General features: G+C 32.3%; 1 protein-coding gene across 3 annotated transcripts in view; it reads left to right on the top strand.

Annotated features, from left to right (window-relative positions):
* Positions 1-7,371: 7,371 nt before the first annotated feature.
* Positions 7,372-21,724, top strand: part of LOC106060051 (coiled-coil domain-containing protein 158-like) — a 33,374-nt gene continuing 19,021 nt past the window's right edge. The window contains exons 1-14 of one of the 3 annotated variants that reach the window (XM_056038829.1): positions 7,372-7,808; positions 9,468-9,511; positions 9,640-9,728; positions 10,345-10,464; positions 11,117-11,186; positions 11,322-11,431; positions 11,770-11,860; positions 12,441-12,677; positions 14,672-14,748; positions 15,664-15,696; positions 16,252-16,362; positions 17,690-17,804; positions 18,559-18,600; positions 21,402-21,521. In XM_056038829.1, the coding sequence (XP_055894804.1) occupies positions 7,523-7,808; positions 9,468-9,511; positions 9,640-9,728; positions 10,345-10,464; positions 11,117-11,186; positions 11,322-11,431; positions 11,770-11,860; positions 12,441-12,677; positions 14,672-14,748; positions 15,664-15,696; positions 16,252-16,362; positions 17,690-17,804; positions 18,559-18,600; positions 21,402-21,521 (1,545 nt within the window). In that variant the 5' untranslated portion in view covers positions 7,372-7,522. Of the gene's footprint in view, positions 7,809-9,467; positions 9,512-9,639; positions 9,729-10,275; positions 10,465-11,116; positions 11,187-11,321; positions 11,432-11,769; positions 11,861-12,440; positions 12,678-14,671; positions 14,749-15,663; positions 15,697-16,251; positions 16,363-17,689; positions 17,805-18,558; positions 18,601-21,401; positions 21,522-21,724 lie in introns of all 3 variants that reach the window. The other 2 variants (XM_056038827.1, XM_056038828.1) reach the window with 2 other exon arrangements.

Raw genomic sequence — 21,724 nt, forward strand, 5'->3', positions numbered from 1 at the left:
TCTTTCCTATCTGCCTCACGTTTTGCTCTTTCACTTTCCTGGTCTAGGCAATTCTGCACCCACTGGTCAAGCTCTGTTCCCGATAACCCTCTTCTCTCTCCCAACGCATAATATCTTTCTACTTTCTCAACTTCACTAATAGTTTTCTCCATGTCAACACCGCCACACACCTCAAAGCTAAAATAAAAATGATTGAACCCTTAACCTGGCAATGGAAATACTTACCCACTACAAGGGCTACAGCAATACGTCTTTTACACTATTCTACAGCTAATTGGGAGTTGATTTTTTAGCGGCCCCCGTAAGGGGAAAAAGCCGCCATTAGGTTTGTGCAAAATGTCCGTCTGTCCGTCTGTCCGTCTGTCCGTCTGTCCGTCTGTCACACTCAGATCTCGAAAACTAGAAGAGATATGAAAAATATTATTTCATCATTAAATCCGGCTTGAAAAGTTTAGGTGCAACGGCTACTTTTGGTTTTCTAAAAGCAAACCGTTTAATTTATAAAATTAATTATGCAAGCGATTTTTTCATAAAAATACACCAATTCTAAAACAATTACGTAAATGTAAGGGAGGCAATGTTACAATATGCTAACAAAGATGGACAATTTTTGTGTATTTTCAGTATCACTAAGTCAAATATATTTTTAAAATGTACAGGAAATGTTTACAACAAATACAAATAATAGTTAAAGACGTTTTTTCTGGTCAACTAGCTGCTAAAATTAAAAGAAAACATTTCTGTTTGTTTATAAAGGCTAATAATGCACTTTGTATGTAAATATCACGCACATTTTTTTAAATGGACTTTTTATGCAGCGATTTTCGTGCAGTAGCGTAACGTCGCAACATGATCAGGTGCTAAACCAATTCCTTAAACTTTTTTTAAAAATCAGATTTTATTTATTTTTGTTTAGTGCCCCCATCCGAATAAAAGAAGCTTATTTTTGTGCGTTTTGTCTGTTGGTCGGTCTGTCCGTCACGATTAGATTTAAAAAACTAGAACTCTAAAAGCTATTGAAAATCTGATTTACCCTTTAATGTTCCTCCCATAACATCTCAATAGTTTTAAGTATCTAAAATTGATTGTTCCGGATTTTTTTGTGCAAAACTAATCAACGCCAACAAATGTTTGTTTGCTCTTCTAACTTATATTACATTCCATTTCCATGCTTAAACGTTGCAAAAACACATTATCAATAATATGTTGTTCCGTTTTTTATGTAAATAGCATATTAATGCTAAATCATAATCTCTATACTGACTTATATTTCATTAAGTGTAAAAATGTTCCGGATATTGTTTTATAAAACATGAATTATGCCTAATGATTGTTTGAAATCGCATAAGGCTTTTAAAAAAAGTAATTTACTAGAATTGATTACTGAAAATTACTTTTTTAGACATTTAATTTTCTTGTAAAACATAACATAGAAGTTTTGTAATCGATAAAGAAAGTTCCGGATTTTGTTTCTTACAAATCGTCGCCAGAAATTTCCGAATTTATTTAAAAATCTACTAACGCCAAATAATTGTTTGAACTCCCTCTTCTAATTAATAAACAAATAATCTTCTCATTTACGAAATAATGTTTTTACGGATTTTTATGAAAAATATTTTAACTCACTACTCTCTTACAGTACATTTAACTTTCTACCTAAAACATTAAAAAATCTAATTATCGTTAATATTATGTTCCGATTTTTAAGGAAAACAGAATCCAAACACCAAAGTAAGGTATGAAAATCTCTCCACGTGGCTGTAGTACATCTAATTTTTATACGAGACCATCCAAAAAATTTAATTAACGGTATTACATTTATCTGAAATTCTCTTTTTCTTTTACTATTTATACAAACATCCGGAACAATCTATTATATAAACTTTTCAATTGTGTTCATACCTAAAAATTATTGCGATGTTTTGAAACGTAAAATAAAGGTTAATCAATTTTTAATAACTTTTAGTTGTTTTTTTTTATATCAAGATAACGGACAGACCGACTGACAGACAAAACGCAAAAACAATGTGGCTTTGATCCTTTTTAAATAATATCTATTAGAACTCAGTGCACCAATGTCTATGAACCCTCGTTAAATATCTCGTGTAAATAAAGACATTTTTTTTTTATGGTACCGGTACTAGCCTATTGTGAGGTAATGGAATTTTTTTTCTTTGACGTCATATGAATGGACTCTTTAAATGTAATGTTAAAAGAACGCACTCGGTGCACCAATGTCTATTAACCCTCGAAAAAATTGCTTGTATTAATGAAAACATATTTTAGTCTAACTAAGCCGTGTGACGTAGTGTTTTTTTTTTCCTTTGACGTCACATGGAATGAATTCTTTAAATGAAATGCTAAAAGAACGCACTCGGTGCACCAATGTCTATGAACACTCGAGAAATGGCTCGTGTTGATAAAGGTGATTTTTAGTCTAGCTAGGCCTTGTGACGTACTGTTTTTTTTTCCTTTGACGTCATATGGAATGAATTCTTTAAATGAAATGCTTAAAGAACGCACTCGGTGCACCAAAGTCTATGAACACTCGATAAATGGCTCTTATAGATGAAGGCGATTTTTAGTCTAGCTAGGCCGTGTGACGTAGTGTTTTTTTTCCCTCTGACGTTATATGGAATTAATTTTCTTCAAATGAAATGAAAAAAGAACTCGGTATAGTAATGTTTATTAAGCCTCGTTATGTGACTCGCGTTTAAAAAAGGAATGATATCTTGATTTAGATCTAATCTAGATTTTTTAAACTAGATCTAGATTTTTATTACAGTATATCTAGATCTGGATTTATATTCTAATTAAAATTATTTTAGAGTCTAGATCTAGAATTTCTAGATCTAGTTTAGACTAAAATAGACTAGATTAAGATGTAGAATTTCAATTTCTAAACTTAAAGTGTAAAAAAAAAGTGTAGATTTTCATTTCCAAACGTTTTGATCAATATTGTAATGTTTTAATATACTAAAACTAATCTACTATTTTTTTTATTAAATTTAATTTTAAATTTACGGCAAATGAATCTTTGAAACATTATTACTTTTGACCATCGGATGGCTGCCTGGTCGTGCGGTTTGTGCGCTGGACTGTCGTTCAGATTTATGGATGGCCCAGGGTTCAAACCCTGCCCGCTCCCATCCCCCGTCGTCCTGCGGGAGGTTTGGACTAGGAAGTAATTATCTTCAACTCTGAAGGAACATCCGAAACGTGTAAAACATTTTACATCAAAATTAAATCACCTCTTGAATATTATTTGCGAATATGCAGATCCGACAGGGATCCGACTTCGACGGGGGCCGCCTCTGAGTTTGTGTAACACAAACTCTCTTTGTAATCTTGTTTTTTGATGAAATAAGGCACGATAAAATAGGTACTGTCAAACTTTCATCCATATAGACACAGGGCAAAAATAAGCAGATTTTATGTTAGCGATCTAGAAGATTAGAGTAAACAGAATGTATGCACAACTCTGTCACATCTAATATATAAGTATTTATGATCACAAGAGAGTCTTGCGCTTGACAATGCGCCATTTACCCTAGGACACTCTCTACTGACAATAAATACACACTAGAACAAGCTATACAATAAAACAATCAACATCTATACATTAAAACTATTAGCTGAATGTTCAACTCAATACTCAAAACCCCCAAATATTAGCGTTAATTTTGAAAACGAGGAAAGGGAAGCTACTTAGCTGCTGGATGTTTCAATGTTGCTGTCTCTCCTCCTTGAACACACACACACACACAGTTGTCAATGTGTCCGAAGAACTCACACTGGTCTAAATTGTTGCAGCTTGAATCTGTCTACGTTTCACCCACATGGAAATGGAAATATTGTCTTAGATGTCAGACACTGCTTTAGTTAAAGTGTCTTGTAGGTTGCATTGATGACGTCACTATGCAGTCCAATGTTAATCGATGTACGATGTACTACAAGTGCAACTCTAAGAGGTAGACTAATGTAGACTAATGTAGACTAATGTAGACTAATGCTTTTCGCTGCTATATATCCTTGGAACTATACAGAACTCCTGCCACAAGATAGGCCTATTTGTTAGTCAGATACGTATGGATATGAGATACAGTGTATTCAAAGTACCGGTATTTCACACGCAGGTATCAAGACTTGCTAGACTGGGTGTGACAACTATCGGTGTAATAAAGCCAGATATTAATTCCTGGCGTGCCGAACAAGGCGACCGTTATACACTATAAATACCAACAGTGGACACTGTAGGGCTGGATCGAACTGCTGCTCCACCAAACATGTGACGACTTTCTAATTTTAATGAACCACAAAACATTGAAGTAACAAATTCGACTAGCTTTCTTTTCTATGAATACAGCACTTTATTTCCTCTCTAGTTTCTACCTCACAACCTACACTAACAGCCTAGCCGCTCTACTGACTTCTGCATTCCTGACCTCTCGCTACCCCGCTAGGCTGACCCATTCAACCGCTGGACAGGTACAGAACAGGGGCGCAACTTAAGGGTGACACTCATGCTCTGCGACATACACACACATACACCAAGATCCTTTCACAACAGTTATTTTTGAAGAAATTTGTTATTTGTTTTGTTTCTGTGCACCTCTAGTTTCTTCTTTCACTTCTAGTTTTGTCCCCCTTTTATGCCCAGTGGCCAATATACTTTTACTGTTTCATGAGCTTGAGTTTTTAACTTTGGCCAACCTTCTCTGTTTCAATTTAGCACCAGATTCAGTTTTCCGTCTAATTCCAACAATCTTCTGATCACTTCCTGGAAACTGTGCCGTTATGTATTCCCATAACCATGTCATCATCGGAATTTGATTGTTCTTGACCACTGATGTAGTGGGTTAAGGCGATAACGGATCAGCTATTTGCATTTTTGAACCTGGAGTGTAAGTTACTGTTAATTGATATCTCAACAGTCTTAACATCATCAACTGAAGTCTTGGTGAAATCTTGTGTAAAGGCTTCGGGTTTCTTCACAACAGTTTGCAAAGATTTTTGATCTGATTGTACAGTCACGGTTCGTCCGTAAGATATAGTGGTGAAAATGTTCAGCTGCAAACACTATAGCTAACATTTCTTTTTCTATCTTATAATGACTTATTTAATAAGTTAGTACTTAGACTTAGATCTATTATAGTTTATTAATAGATTTATTTTTCAATGCCTAGACCTAATAATAAAATTGCGAATGATGTCTATAATGGTGATTATTTTTTTTATATAATAATAGGCCTACTAAATCTAGGTCTAGTCTAAAATAATGACAGTCTAAGACTCTAGATGATTGAGAAGTTCACATAGAGGTGTTTTTAATAATACGGCATGTCGGCTGAAAGTTTATAAAGTGCTTTTTTTTTTTGTAAAAATAAAAAAGAGGCTCAGATACTCAGTGATAGATTGCCTAACTTTCAACTAATAATAAATTAACAATTATCGTTGAATTACAAGAAAAGTAATCATTTTTCCCGACATTGAAAAAAGGTGCCGGTACCCCGTACCGGTGCGTACCGTCACAAAAATATATGTATATCTCAATCTTCTTTCATTTAATTTTTTTTGCGGGGTTATTGCTACTTAATACATTGATACCGGATCGATTTAAATAGGGCCTAAGTATACAAGCAGGATTTCGAGCATTGGATAAATTTATTTTTTAAGTACAAAGTTTTATGGAAGAGGCAATAAATTAGTTGTTTGAAGTTTGTAACTTCTTAAATTCAGGCTAAAAATATCGAAGCCTACATTTTTACACTCATTTCTAAACAATTAGAAGAGATGGACTGACTCATAGTGTAGCTTGTGTACATCTGCAAAAACACAAATCAGTTAAACTTTCAAAACTATTGAAAGAAAAACTTAGTGATTATTTTTACTGTATAATTCTATTATTATTCCTTTTTAGAATTAGGATATAAACAAAAATTTGCCATATGACTTTATCTAACAGAAAAAAAAATAAACTTACGTCTATTTATGCGGTTATTTATAATTACCTAGTAATATAAAATATATTGAACTAACACGTACATTCATCATAATGCAGCCATGCGATTTTTCGTTTATATTATTTAGGACCAATATTTTACAAAGGCTGCTTGGAGAAATCAGGTATACCCATTAGGAGAAAAACGACCCCTTTACTCAAGAAAAATTTAAGAAACTAGAACAGACACAAAATAAACAGTGACATTCATAACAAAATAATATTCAAAATTGATTAGAGTAACACCTTTTTAAGTAATCATTTAAGGTTTAAAATCACTACAATTTTTTTCAACAATTATTTTGTGCATGAAATTGTGTATCGGAAAATGCCGGGTACATGAAATAAGCTAGTCCTAAAAAAACAACACAGATCTTGGGTAAAATACTCATCAAATAAAGTACTGTCAATGTGTAGTTTCACGCGCTAGTTTCAGGTCTTTTCTTTTTATAGCCTCTATCAGGTTATATCCCAACTACCCGTATTTTTGTGCAGAATTTTTTTCTCTATCAGGTACACTTAAAATTATAGCATAATAATGTCAGTTTAATTTAAAAAGAGAACTGACCGCTAAGCAACATAGCTGATGACTTATGTGTGCCTCGCGACCAAAGCTACATTCCAACAATGCTCGAGGAATGAGTGAACTTTCAACAAATTCAATACCCTAACATTCAAAGGGTCAGAGTTGTGGTCCACGAGACCAAATGTGCCTGGTGGTTGAGGAGAGTTCTCCGTTGGGGGATGCCAGCACATATTTTGGGATCATTGTAAAAGTAATAGTGAATAATAATAATAGTAAAATATATGGTTAAGTTCGAAATACCCAGAAATGCGTTATCTTTAAACGTTTCTGGAATTCAAGGGCCAGAGAAGTGTGTAATTACATGTGTGTGTCACTGTGTGATTTTTGCGGCTTGGAAGATGCAATGACCAAAAAGTTTGAAGACCAAGAGGGGGGTTTCATTGGAGGATACACAAATTGTCAAATATATTGTGTGTACTGTGTGTGTAGTGTGTATGTGTGTGTGTGTGTAAGGGGGGGGGGAGGCGTTATATTATGGGCAGTCCGAATAACTATTACCATAGCAATAAAGCAGCGGGTAGTAAATCATTTGTTTGAAGGATGAAAGATTAAAAAAAAATAATTTCCAAAATTTGAATGTTGTAATGCGTTGCAAAAACTTGCATTGAAGGATGTACTATATTTAAATATTTATTTATGTATTTAAAAATGTTTTTCTTGTTGAAAGACGAGTATAGCCTCTAGGGAGCTACAGATCGAGATCTAAATTAGGGTTAGTCTGTGACATAGATCTAAATATACATCAATATATCTATGTCAGTGAAACGCGTTTTTACAAGTTCAATTTTGGAAGGGAGGTTATCCAGTCATTATTTGGATGTTGTGACTTCTGAATTATTTTATCATTAGTTTAGGTTCAGATCTAGACTCTGTCTGATGCGAGAATACAGTGGTTATACTTAAAAAGAATATTTAATTCAGACTTGTTATGCAGAATGGAACATTCTCCAATGTTAGATGATGAAAATTCCCGAGATACCGGGGTTAAAAATGTTTCAGCGTCCCCAGCAACGGGCTCGTCAAGTGTCAGTAATGGCGGCTTATCATCTGAAAATAGTGAAAACAATTATAATTCGCAGACTGTTGCTCTTTCGTCGATACCATTATTACCTATTGATGAAAATACGAAGAAAACATCATCACAAGACTTTGCTGAGCAGATTAGAAAACTTGAAATAGAAGGAAACAAACTACGTGCTATTACAGCTAATAGCTTATTAGGTAAGTCTGGTAATGGTATTGGCCCATTGTGGTAGGCCGTAGCCTGTCGTAGGCCACCGTAGGGCGTTTATTATGATTTATCATTTATAGATCTAATAATAATATAATGTACACTCAGACGACTCAGTGAACATTACCCAAAATCAGTACGTAATGTTGTTAAATGAACACCAATAGGATCATGACTATAATAATAATAAATTAATCGTAATCATCTTCTTTTTTGAAGTAATGACTAATGTCTCTCTGTATTATATAAGATCTAGATCAGGGTTTCTCAACCTGTGGGTCGCGACCCCTTTGTGGGTCAAATGACTATTTGCCAGGGGTCGCCTAAGACACTCAGAAATTTTGTTTTTTTGTCTATTTTTCTATTAAAGTTTTTTTTGGTCATACGATATCTTAAGTGTTATAACAAGCACATTTGTACCATAGAGGGTATACATTAAAAAAAATTTTTTTTTTTATGTGCAAATTTTTTTTTACACTAAATACATTATATAAAGCTTTTGCTATGCGAATACAACATAGATGTCAGATATATACTTTTAAAATATGATTATGATTTTATAACATTTGCAAAATCACAATTAGGTCTATGATTGGGTATCCCGACAAAATAGTGCCGACAAGATAGTTTTTTTTTTATTTTGAGTTTTTATTTTTTAGAACATCTGCACAATTTAGGCCATGTTGTGACCGACAAGATAGTGTGAACAAAAAAAGCGCAAACAAAATAGTGCAGACGAAACAGCGCAGAAAAATATATTTCAGTCATTTTGAAAGAAATACTTTAGATATTGTAAAATATAAATAGAGCCAATATTTTTTTTGTTTTAATGTTATCATTATTTTTCAGTCATTTTGCATCACATTATAAAGATAATCTAGCCTCCCCAAAAATCAGCTAGGAGGTTTAGTAGTGTTTAAATGCTAACCTTCATACTTTATTCTCTTAGTAAGAAGAGCATGGGTTAAATGATGATAAATTAAGAAGGATTGAGAAAAAGCTGCTAATGAATAGGCTTTAGAACATGTAAGATATAATGGGCTTAATTATAGTCAGTTCAACCTCTTGTTCATCAAGTGCAAGGCTTCTTGTAGCACACCTGTTTAGTTGATATGCAAAATGGTTTGTACATCACTCAAAAGGAATTTGACTAACTGCATACATTTTCCAGATAGGTTGTATAAGGAAAGCATTCCTTTGTATAAAAGTATTAAAACTAATTGCCTGCAAGCCCAGAAAAAAAAGAATTAAGAGAGTTTAGAAGAAGAAATGTAAACATTTCACTTCTCCAGTAAACATTGTGACTGCACTTCTTCGGTAGATTTGACACACATCTCACTTCTTCAGTAAACATGGTGACTGCACATCGCTGGTAAATATTGTGGGATCTTGTTTAGGTCAAATTTCAGTCTTAGTTTCTTAGGTTGAAGAAGACTTACAAATAACAAAGGTAAATGGTGTTTAAAAGCTACAGAAAATAAATAATTCTTTAGAAAAGTAAGTCATAGGTTGGGGCTTGAAGAATTTGTTTAGGACACAAGTCTGTCAAAGCATCTCTCTCTCTTTTTAAAACTAAGTATCTCTCAGAAATTAAGAACATGTAAATTAATTGAAAAAGAAAAAGCAAAATTTTTGTTACTTTCTTTTAGGTACCGGTACTGTTAATGGTTTCAGCTTTGAGAACAGCTTTGAGGTAAGAATTAATTCTTTTGTATCTGATTTCTCTTAAATTCTGGCAATCAGCAGTATTATTATATTGTTACAACTGTCTTGTTGTATTCTCTAATGTTGTATTCTCTAATGTTGCATTACTTCTGACAGTTTTCAAGACCACAATCTTCAATACCTCTGGGATGTTTGTCAAGTTTTGTAGACACATCATTTGATCCTAAATACATAGCAGACCTAAGGTAATAGGATACTTTTACACTTGTTTGTAAAATGTTTTACACTTGTTTGTATAATGGTTTATACTTGTTTGTAAAATGTTTTACACTTGTTTGTAAAATGTTTTACATCTTTCAGATGTTCCTTCAAATTTGATAACAATTATATCCCAGTGCAAACCTCCCATGGGACCATGAAGACCACCGAACCACATACCACATGATCAGGCAGCCATCCTGACATATGGAATCTGATCTGAAATATGTAACATATTTTAATACTTCAGATCTTGTGATCTATGAGGTGGATAAAGTAAGGGTCATCAGTTTCTGTGGCTCACTGTTATTGAGGGTATTATGTGGCCAGCACAATAATCAACCACCTATATTTTTCTCCGACTAATGTCAGGTACCCATTAGAATTCTAAATAAATTAAAGAGTTTATTAAAGGCATGTGGCATATCTTACTATCTTTTTACTAGTTCTAATTAACCTAATTTTATAATCTTTCTGATGATCATATTTCCTTGCTACCTAATACTTAATTATTATTATATTATCTCATTTAAGAAATCAGCTTGACAGTCAGCGCAAAGAAACAGATCACTTAACCAAGCAATTATTATCTGATTCATTTAGTTATCACACAGTTCCAAGGTCAAGCCATGGCAGTCATCAGTTTCAGACTCAAACAAAGTCTGCTTTTTCCACCTATCCCAGTCAAACATTGAACAGAAAATCTCTGGATTCTCTTCCTTCGTGAGTGTACTTAAATGTGATTTCATTCAATTATCAATTCTACAAGACTACTTGAAATTACTAAGGATTCAATTTTTGCTTATTTAAAGCATCTGATCAAATATTTAGTCTTGCTGACAAGAGTTGTTGTTTTATCAACTACACTAACAATATGTGTTGCATTGCTATTTCCTGTCATGAAGTATTTGTGAGTGTTTGTATTGGTTGAATAGATTCTGATGTAACCAGGAGTAAGACTGTCACAGATGAAGGGGTAGAAGGGGGTGAAAACATGATTTCAATTAATTGACATTGGCATTATAGCTGGAGAGAAAAGACATGCGTTTATAGCATGACAAGCTGTAGTTTTGTAGTGAATTGAAATAGTTTTAAATCATTCCATTTCCATACATTTCTTCATTGAAATAGAAAGCTGTATCTGTAAATCAATGTCAAGTTTATTTTGTTTAAAAAGAAAATTTAGCTAAGTTTTATATTGTTTTATTTCTGTTTATGTAGCAAGGTAATTAATATGCCTCCAATGGTTAGACTAGCTATCTGGAGCTACAACTCGTCAACAACCTACATGAATACTTCTATAATGACACTTATAATTCTTGATATTGAAATATAACTTATGTACATTTATTCACAAATATTTATTCACAATCAGGTCTCACTTGGAAAAGTCCCTTAAAGACTCACAAGAACAGATTATTGAATTGAGGAAAAAGCTGCAAGAGGTTTCAAACAATTAGAATTTACTTAAAAATCTTTTGGGAATATTATTTATAGGCCTTTAAACAAATCAAAATGTATGCATATTACTTAACAAAACTATATGCGTCTCTTTATAAAAAAAAAAATTACAATCACAGGTTACAGACTCTTCAGATCAACAAAAGCGGCAGTTTCGTCAAACTGTTGAGGACCTGAAATCAAAACTTCATGAGACAATACATAACAGAGACGCTGTACTTGACTTAAGGTAAAGTTTGTTAATGGAGATAGAAAAAGATTTTGCAGAAATATAGCTTTCATGTCCTTCAATTCATAGTGAAGGTGAAGTAAAACTCATCTGTTAATGAGGGTGTCATGTGGACTGCACATTGACCAACTACCTTTACTCATTAGATTTGGGAGAAGATAAAATTCTTAAGTTAAAATTTTCAGTCTTCACTGGAATCTGAACTTTTGATCCCCCCCCCCTTTTTTTTTTTCTAGTATGAAAGGTAAGTTTATTATCACTTGTTGGCCATTATGTACTAAGTACTAAGTATGAAAATATGTGAAAAAACTATTTTAGAAAAAAATAAAATATTTCAGACAAAAAGAGTCCAACAGTCAAGAGCTACTGATACACAAACTCCAGTCTGCATTGACTCAGCTACAAGATCATAATAAACTTCAAGAAGAGGTCAGAAAATTCTTACAATAAATATTACATTAGTTCTTATTCTTACAATAAATATCACATTAGTTCTTATCCAGGATTCTGATCATGATCTCAGTGCTCCACAGATGCCTCTCTACTGCAGTAGTTTATTTATTAAGTCTAATTAACTGTCTTATACCCATTGATTAATTCAAAACTCACTCATTTACTGACTACCAAGAGATCTCTGGAGCCACTGAACTGATTTGCATGAAAGTTTTTACACATTGTTTCTTATAATTTTTAGGGGCTTGCTAAGAATGGGTTTTGATAGAGTCACTTTATAATCATGGATATTTGTAAAACATTGCAAGCTTTCTATTAAACATTTGTATTTAATTTTCTGTATTTCCTTAACTTGCCACATTCTATATATAAAACTTAAATAGAAAAGTCTAGAAGCACAAAATGTACTAATTTTCTTTTTTTAAGCACTAAATAACTTTTGGGTGCATAACTTTCCATTAAAGACCCTTTATAAAAGCAATATGAAATTCCCTTTTCTCCCCAAAATATGAAATAGCTTTAAAGAAATTTGACCTCTTGTGTATTTCCCAAACAGGCCCTTGTGTCTGCATCAAAACAGCTGGACTCTATGAAACATGTTAATGAAATGAATGAAACAGCCTTGTCTCAGATCAGCTGCATTCTTCTAACAAGAGAAAAAGGTCATGGTCACACTTACTTTAAGTCTGACTTGATCAATGGCCAGAATACATCTATTTTGGTCCACACTTTAGAAAGATGTCTTCGAGATCTGGATAATGACATAGTAACAAAATCAAAAAGACTGACTGAGGTATACAAACTTTATCTTTTTGATTGCACCTTTTCAATAAACTTATTTTGACTTGAAAATAAATCTACGAGATAATGTTCTTTATATTACTGAGGAGAATTTAGGATGTTAACCCAATAGCACAAATTTCTGCTTTGAATAAACTACCCTTCATTTCCTAAACAAAGAGAGATAACTGAGAAAAAAAAAAACAAAATTAAAAATTTAATTTAAAAAATATACTATAATATATATATATATATATATATATGGGAGGCGCAGTGGCTGAGTGGTCAAGCGCTTGGCTTCCAAACTTGGGGTCCTGGGTTTGAATCTTGGTGAAGACTGGGATTTTGAACATCAGGATTTTTAGGGTGCTCCTTAGTCCACCCAACTGTAATGGATACCTGACTTTAGTTTGGGAAGGTGAAGGCCGTTGGTTGTTGTGCTAGCCACAAGACACCCTGCTCGTTAACTATTAGCCAAAGAAACAGATGACCTTATCATCATCCGCCCTATAGATTGCAAGGTCTGAAAGAGGAACTACTTTTATATATATATATATATGGCTGAGTGGTTAAGCCCTTGGCTTCCAAACTGATGGGTCCAATGTTCAAATCCTGGTTAAACAGGGATTTTTAATTTGAGGATCTTCAGGGTGCCTTTGAGTGCACCCAGCTTTAATAAGCACCTGACATGAGTTGGAGAAAAGTAAAGGAGGTTGGTTGTTGTGCTGACCACTTGGCACTGTCATTAACCGTGGTCCACAGAACTGCAAGGTCTGAAAGGGGAACTTTACTGTTATATATATACATATAAAATAAAAAATTAATTGATTAATTAAAAAATAGAAAAATATGTCTAGCATTAAAAAAATATACTCTTTTAATACCTTAGATTAAAAACAAGATTCAGAATTACTCAATTTCTGAAGTAGGGCTTATACTTTTGCATACAAAATTTCCATTAAAAAAAATAATTAAAAAACTAAACACGTCCCATTTATTTTTACTAAAAAAAAATATCCCCCCCCCCCCCCCCCGCTTATGTTCTCCTTTTAAATAAAACATAAATGAATGTTTAAAAAACTTTTTAGCATCTTAATTCTTTCTCTCCTAATTAACGATTAAATTAAATTAATTTATAGTTTTATAAACTCTAATTTGTGTTACATAAAAAAAGCATGCATTCTTCAATAATTCTATACCAAAAGTAATGTCTTTTGATTACAAACAAAACTATTATTGAAGTTTAAAGATAACAGGGTAGAATGTACAAATGTGAAAAACAAACAATTCTATCAGAACGTGCAAAATAATTACGGAGATAAAGCATTAACTCATCCTACCACATTATGATAAAGCATTTAACTCATCCTACCACATTATGCATCTATGATAAACAATTCATCATATCACAATGGGTGCTGTAGGATTAGTTTTAATTTTACCTTTATAACAATCGATTCCAGTTAATCAAACCACTGGCTGCTTATTCTGACAGAATCCAAAAGTACCAAAACTGACATGTAACACAAAATATTTATGTCATCAGACCAACTAATCACCTCCCTATGTGGTTAATTCTAGCATGATAATTGACTGACACTAGGACAGCAACAACAGCAAAACCAAAAAAAAAAGATATTTAATTCTTAACAGGGATTCGAAACTTTGGAAGTCTTCTTTTCAGTTGAGCCTACAATCAACATGCATCTAGGACATTCTATGTTTGGACTTGGTCCAGCAGGGTTACAGATATGCATGGTGATTGTAGTTTCTATACAGTGGTTCACCCCTTACAGCAGTAAATGTTTGTTGTCTTTGAGTCTCAATTGAGCACCTTCAATTGTATTGAGAAATTAATGTGACATCTGCTGGTCAAAACTTATTCCTATTGCCAGTATTAAAAGAGTTGATTCCCTTAGCTCACTCATTAATTTTCTAAGCTCAGAATTAGTTCTCGCTGCAAAACATATTGAAATATACCACAATATTTATATCTATGTTACATAGCTGGAGTCTGAACTGGATGTTATAAAGAAAAATTTATCAGAAAGAGAACGAAACATAGCTAGGGATTATCAAGAAATGTAAGTCTTTTTTTTATTTCTTGAATAATTTATAAACACAGTGTAAATCTAAAAATTTTGATTAAAAAATGAATTAAATCCACTAGCTTTAAACCATTTTTTTAAAGAAAAAAATTAATTAAATAATTAATGTAATATAAAGTAGCTGTGATATAATATTGTAAAACTGATTAGCACTACACCAGTGATGCCCAACCTAATTCCCCCAGCGGGCCATTTTAATTTTCGACACTCATGTCACGGGCCACATGAGCCAAAAGGTAGAAAAAATAAAATGAAAAATAAATGAAATGGACAAGAAATTATTTTATTACAAATTCGTGGGTCTAATACATTAATTAATGAGATATTTTTTTTTTCACGCGTCAGAAAATGGCTTCATTTGTCTACTGAGCAATATCGTAGTTAGCGTTACAACCGACTCATTTTCGCTTTTTGGTCAATAGTCCCATCGATCCTCTACCATTTAGGCTCTTTTATTCGCGGCTCAAACCAAGAATGCTTTCACATTCATTTTAACATGCCGTTTATATGTTGTCTTTTTTTTAAAACATCCACACATTCTTTACAAATCAAATATGTTATCTTAATATCCACACACAAAAAAAGTAAAATGCGTACACTTTTCCTGGTAGATTCTACATTTCATAAACGCACAGACCAATCCATCAAAGAAAATGTGAGAGCCCTAATGTAGGTTAATAATTTTTCGACTTTTTTTTGGAGGGGAGATTTTCTACGCTTTGTGTCGACTTTTCGGCGGGCCGGATTGAAACACGTCACGGCCGGATATGGCCCACGGGCCGTATTTTGGGCATCACTGCACTACACAAATGAAAAGAAGTTTAAGTTGATTTCAAAACAAAAACAGTATATGTGAAACACAGTCTAACAATGTCTCTTGTTTCTATCCAGGATAAGAAAAGAAAAAGATGATTCCATAAAGAAGTAAGACTTGTTGATACAACAAATGCAATAACTGTAAAAACTTCAGTGTGAATATAAAAACTGGTCTGAGTTTGTTTTTTTCATCTAAAAAGTATAAAAAATGGCTGTGTCGCAATAACTATTTTATGATTTGATTTCTTTAATTGATACTTTGAGAAAAGTCTAGCTACTTAGCTAAAAGAAGAGTCTAGTGACATATCTATCTATATTTGGAGAATAAAATGATGTGTATTCTTGCATTAATGAAAACAGTTCATAGTTTGCTAGTCCACATGTACTTCTAGTGTGAGCAAAATGTGTGGGTCTAAAGCTAATTTTGTTTTGAATCTCTGTATGCTCTGGTTTGTCATGGCTTCGTTTCTGGATGTTCTCCGATTAAACTTGATAGTTTTGGACATTCTTAACTATTGATAAAATAAAATATTGAGCTTATTTTTTTTCTTAAAAATTTTGAAGATTTCATATTTAAGTGGAAAAAATTGTAAACTAAAACTTAAATTTATCTAGTGATGCTAAATTTTAAAATCTTTCTTGATTCATTCTGTCATTACATAGGTTCACTATGCTTACAGCAGAACACGAGAAAAATGTGTCATCAGTCAATGAGATGCTTTTGAATGCCAATCAACAAATAGCATCCCTCAAGTCTCAGCTCCAGCAGGAAGAGTTCGTTGATTTCTTGAAATATTTTAATGTCATTTTATATATAATGATAGCTTTTATATAGCGCTACTTTCATGTTTATAGCATGCTCAGAGCGCTATGGTCCAATCTCATTTGTAGACTAGTGGGGGTAAGGGGTATCTGGGAGAAGGTTTTTCCGTGCTGCTTTAAGGCACTCAGTAAATACAACTCTGCTCGAGTCAGTTGTTGAAGCTTGAGCCCCCTTCGTAGGTAGCCAAGCCAAGCAAAGTATACTTAGCCTGTCGACCATGCTTCCCACTTAATGAAGAAACATTTTTGTACAGTTAATGTTGAAACTCTGTTCTGGAGATGTTTACAATCAGCTAAATGACAAGGAAGCTAAATGAAAACTTTAAAGTTGCTAACTAGATTTAAAAAATAGAAATACAATTCTAAGTGTTATTTTATTATTGTATGCATTAGCCAATAAGTGTAGAAAGCACAACTATATCAGGGTGATGCTTTGAATTAACCTTCAAGCTGTGCCACTGTCATAGATTGAAAATGTAAGGCTTCCTTGATAGTGACATTATTTGGTGCTACAAACAGAAGAGCTGAGTTTAATTATAACCTACAGTTTAAGCTAGGTTGATGTTTCCTACATTTAAATTTATGTGATATTAAACTTGTTTTCTTTCTGCCTAGTTGGAGTAACTCTTCTTGCTTGAACAACACTAAAATGTTTCTTTGTATTGATTCTAGCCTAGAGAATGAGAACAAAATGTCTAATGTTACATTCAGTTTTGTGTATTGATTAAAACTCTAGCCTAGAGAATGCCTGGGACAGAATGTCTAATGTTACATTCAGTTTTGTGTATTGATTAAAACTCTAGCCTAGAGAATGCCTGGGACAGAATGTCTAATGTTACATTCAGTTTTGTGTATTGATTAAAACTCTAGCCTAGAGAATTCCTGGGACAGAATGTCTAATGTTACATTCAGTTTTGTGTATTGATTAAAACTCTAGCCTAGAGAATTCCTGGGACAGAATGTCTAATGTTACATTCAGTTTTGTGTATTGATTAAAACTCTAGCCTAGAGAATTCCTGGGACAGAATGTCTAATGTTACATTCAGTTTTGTGTATTGATTAAAACTCTAGCCTAGAGAATGCCTGGGACAGAATGTCTAATGTTACATTCAGTTTTGTGTATTGATTAAAACTCTAGCCTAGAGAATTCCTGGGACAGAATGTCTAATGTTACATTCAGTTTTGTGTATTGATTAAAACTCTAACCTAGAGAATGCCTGGGACAGAATGTCTAATGTTGCATTCAGTTGTACATAAATGTTTCCTTACTTTACAATAGAGATTGTTACATAGAGAAACTGAAGTCCAAAGAGAGACAACTGAGAGAAATGGAAGAAAATGTGATTGAACTGAAGACTGAGAACATGAAAAACACAGCCTCTTGGCAAGAAAAGGTAACACTGTGGTTGATATATAGATTATCTTTGTGAATATTAAAATTTTGAATTAATGACATACACTAGATCTAGATCTAGTATTTTGATTTGTTTCTAGCACTTGAATTAGATTTTTTATATTGCATTTTTACAAATGTATTTCTACTTATTTCTTTCTGTCTTACTGTTTCTATATTAAAACTTGCTGATATCTGAACAATCTCTAAAAATACTTGCTTCTCTTGCAAAGCAGATTTTGTAATTTCTTCTTTCAGCTTTTGATATCAACTTTTTATGTAGTTGCTTTGATTTTGTCTTGATGTTTTTTTTGTTTTTTGTTGTTTTTCCTTCTTCATTTTTTTAAAATGCATTCTGATGTTTTTAGTTCATTTATACAGCAGTACTGTTATTTATTTAGGAAATCTAAAAGGTTAAATAAAGAGATTTTAATTAATAATTGAACATCTTTCATGCTGACGATGTCTCATTAGAGTGTATAAGTGTATTTACCTTTTGTTTTTGGTTACAATGATTAATAGTTTTAGTTGAATAGGCAAAATAATTGCATAGATTGTATAATTTCATAATGGTAAAAAAATGTTTTAGACAAGTTAACAAACAAGTTATTGGAGTTGTTCTTTTCCTTTGAAAAGCTTTCTGTCAGGTGATTTAAATTAAATACTGAAAAGAAATTTTGTTAACCTTGGAAATTTTAAAGGGAATGCAACATATTAGTATTGTTATTAGCATATATATAATTTGACGTCTGCAGCTGATTCAAGCAAAACATGAACAGGTTTATACAGAGACACTGGTAAATTTAAAACATTACTTTTTTAAATCATTTTTTACAACTAGATGAAGTAAGAGGAAAAAAATCAATGAGGTTTTTTTTCCTAATCTTTATTCTTTGTAATTCATATGCTATAGAATTGATTTCATCTAGTTGTAAAGTTCTATATCTGAGTGAGTTGTGTGCCCCTGCTTGTGTATAGCTATAAATATTCCTGTCACTATATATATATACTAGATAGATATTTCCTGCCGCCCGTGGGTCTTAACTTACATATTGCTGATATAGTCACTGAAACATTAACATTAACATTAGAAACAATTAAAGAAAATAATAATGTTATAAGTAAAGCAAATGCATGAATTCATGAATAAAAAAATATTATGAATGGGGCTAAAAATAGCAAATTGACCTGAATTCAATTTTTTATGAAAACTTTGGCAAATGAAAGTAGACCTATGTAAAAATGCTTTAGAAAAACTAATTTGAATGTTAATTTGATTAAAATATGATATGAATGGAGTATAATTAGTATGTTCATGTGTTTAATTATAAAACTATCTTTGCGAAGAGAAGTTGTATCATGTTAGAGTGAAGTTAGAGTTTTAGACCTAGGAAGAGAGAGATGTGTAACATTTCACGTAATGTCTAATGAAAGAATGTTCGTCAGGAATTCTAAATTCGCAGATTTAAGGAACGAATTTATGTAAAAATGCATTTGAAACACGCATTTGAAGCTAAATTTTATTAAATAATGAAATCAATAGACTATATTTTGTATTTTCATGTGTCAAAGTAAAAAACTATCTGCGCAAAGTGTAGTTTCTAAAATTAAATCTAGATCTAGATCCTTTAGATTTTTTCATGAAAATGGTAAACATAGCCTAGATCGATGAAGTTATAATGCTTTCATAGAGTTGGTCAACTTTTTTTTTTTTTTAAGGGTCTTAAGTTTGTTTTAGGGCTACACTACATACACTACGGTCTAAGTTAGTACCCAAGGAACATTTATGCCAAGTTTTATCAAGATTGGTCAAACGGTTTTGATTTCTATTCGTAACATATATACATACATACATACGCCTTACTTTCTACTTTCTATAATATACACATGTATATACCAAATTATCCCTGTTATTTTGACTGGAACTCTTTTGTGTGTGTGTTCATATTTCAGTTTAAGAAACAAAAATGGGATTCTGATATGAAGTAATGAAAATAAAAAGACTTGATTCAGATGAGTCAATAAAAAAATAGACTTGGTTCAGATGAAGTAGAAAAAACAAACAACCTTGATTTAGATGAGTTAATGGAAAAAAATGATTCAGATGAAGTAATGAAAAAAAAACTTCATTCAAATGAATTAATAAAAAAAAAGGACTTGATTCAGATGAAGTAATGAAAAAAGACTAGATTCTTATGAAGTAATTAAAATAAACCTTTATTCAGATAAAGTAATGAAAAAAAAAGACTTGATTCAGATGAATGGGGTTTCTCATTCGGTGAGGCAGAATACACTGACAAAACTCCCCCATATTCCTTCTATCCATCACATCAGCAGTGCAGGCATCTGACATAAAAAGATCTTGAGGAACAGTGTGTTGGTAGTGACATGTTTGTTGGGGATTTGTTACATTCCTGTAGTGCAATGGACTCAGTTTTTAGGGGAGTTCTGTTTTGCTTCCCTATTGGACAAATTGTTTCCTATAAAGACTTTTGTCACCCGAGCACCATGTCGAGGCTAAGAAGCATTGCTTGGGCTCAATGTGACCTCCTCATATAGTATTTCACCCTGACTTAACTTGTACATCACAAAGCACAACTTTGATCAAAAATATTTAATTAATTAAGTTTGATAATAAATCTCTATAATATTTTTTCCTACATTTTAAAGTAAATTTTAAAATCTTTTATGTCTCCTACAAATCTTTGAAGAAATTAAATTCTGTTAGTTTAACTACTCATCAGACATATCAATGCTTTCTATTTGTAAGTGCATGTGTGTGTGTGTATCTCTACTGGGCATGTAAACTAATTTGTATATCCCTTAAACTATATTATCACAACAGTCTTATTAAAAGAAAACAAAATTTTCTTTGATTCTCTTGTTGACTTTGAGTTGACAGTTGATTTGAGTTCTTAGCTTGAAATCAATTCTTTAAGTTATTGGTGAAGAGATTATGTAATAAATCGAGTCCAAACATTAGAATTTTATTCTGAATGAAAAGTTTTCAAATGTTGTCATTAAGGGAATATCTTCTGTCAAATTCTCCATGTAAAATGAACTGATTTATTTTGTTAGGTAATTGTCTTGCATACTTTAACATTCACCTACATTTCTACTTGGTTTGTAACCTGTATGTAACCTCATTGATTATTTGAATGCTAAACAATGCCCTAGTATTATTTAAACTGATTAATCTAACTAGTGTTATAAATGTATTACAATGCATATTTAGAATTTGAATATTTACATATGTGTGCAAATAATATAATTGTATTTCATTATCAATTGTTTCATGTAATACTCTTTAATTTCTAGATAATGTTAATATTTTTTTTACTGCATTTGACAAAAAGGGAAGAAGAAAACTAGAAATATAGAGTTCTTTGCATAAATGATTCTTTTGGTTTAGCCTTTAAATCATTATTCTATGTTTTTTAGATCGTACATTTTAAAAGGTAAATTATCCCTTTTATTTAAGCTGATATATCAAACATCTGAATTGTTTAAACACATTTGAATAAATTTATGTTTAGTTTCAAAATTTTTATTTCATATTATTGTTTAATTGTTATTATTGTTAAATTTTTTGTTTCAGAGGCAAGCACTTGAAACATCACTTGATCAGGTCCAGAAAGAACTTGTTGAAGTCAAAGCAGAGAAGACTGAGCTAATCCAATCTCTTTCAGTTGCTGAAACAAGATTAGATGATCTACAGGTTTCTTTCAGTTTTTTTTGTTGTTTTTTTCTGAAGTTTGTCTGGGTAATAATGTACTCATATCCTGGATTATCCATTGGGTAAAAATGTACTCATGTCCTGGGCTATTCATTGGGTAATAATGTACTCTTGTCCTGGGTTATCCATTGGATAATAATGTACTCATGTCCTGGGTTATCCATTGGATAATATGTACTTATGTC

This window comes from Biomphalaria glabrata, chromosome 8 (genome assembly GCF_947242115.1).
Source record: "Biomphalaria glabrata chromosome 8, xgBioGlab47.1, whole genome shotgun sequence".
Lineage (NCBI taxonomy): Eukaryota > Metazoa > Mollusca > Gastropoda > Planorbidae > Biomphalaria > Biomphalaria glabrata.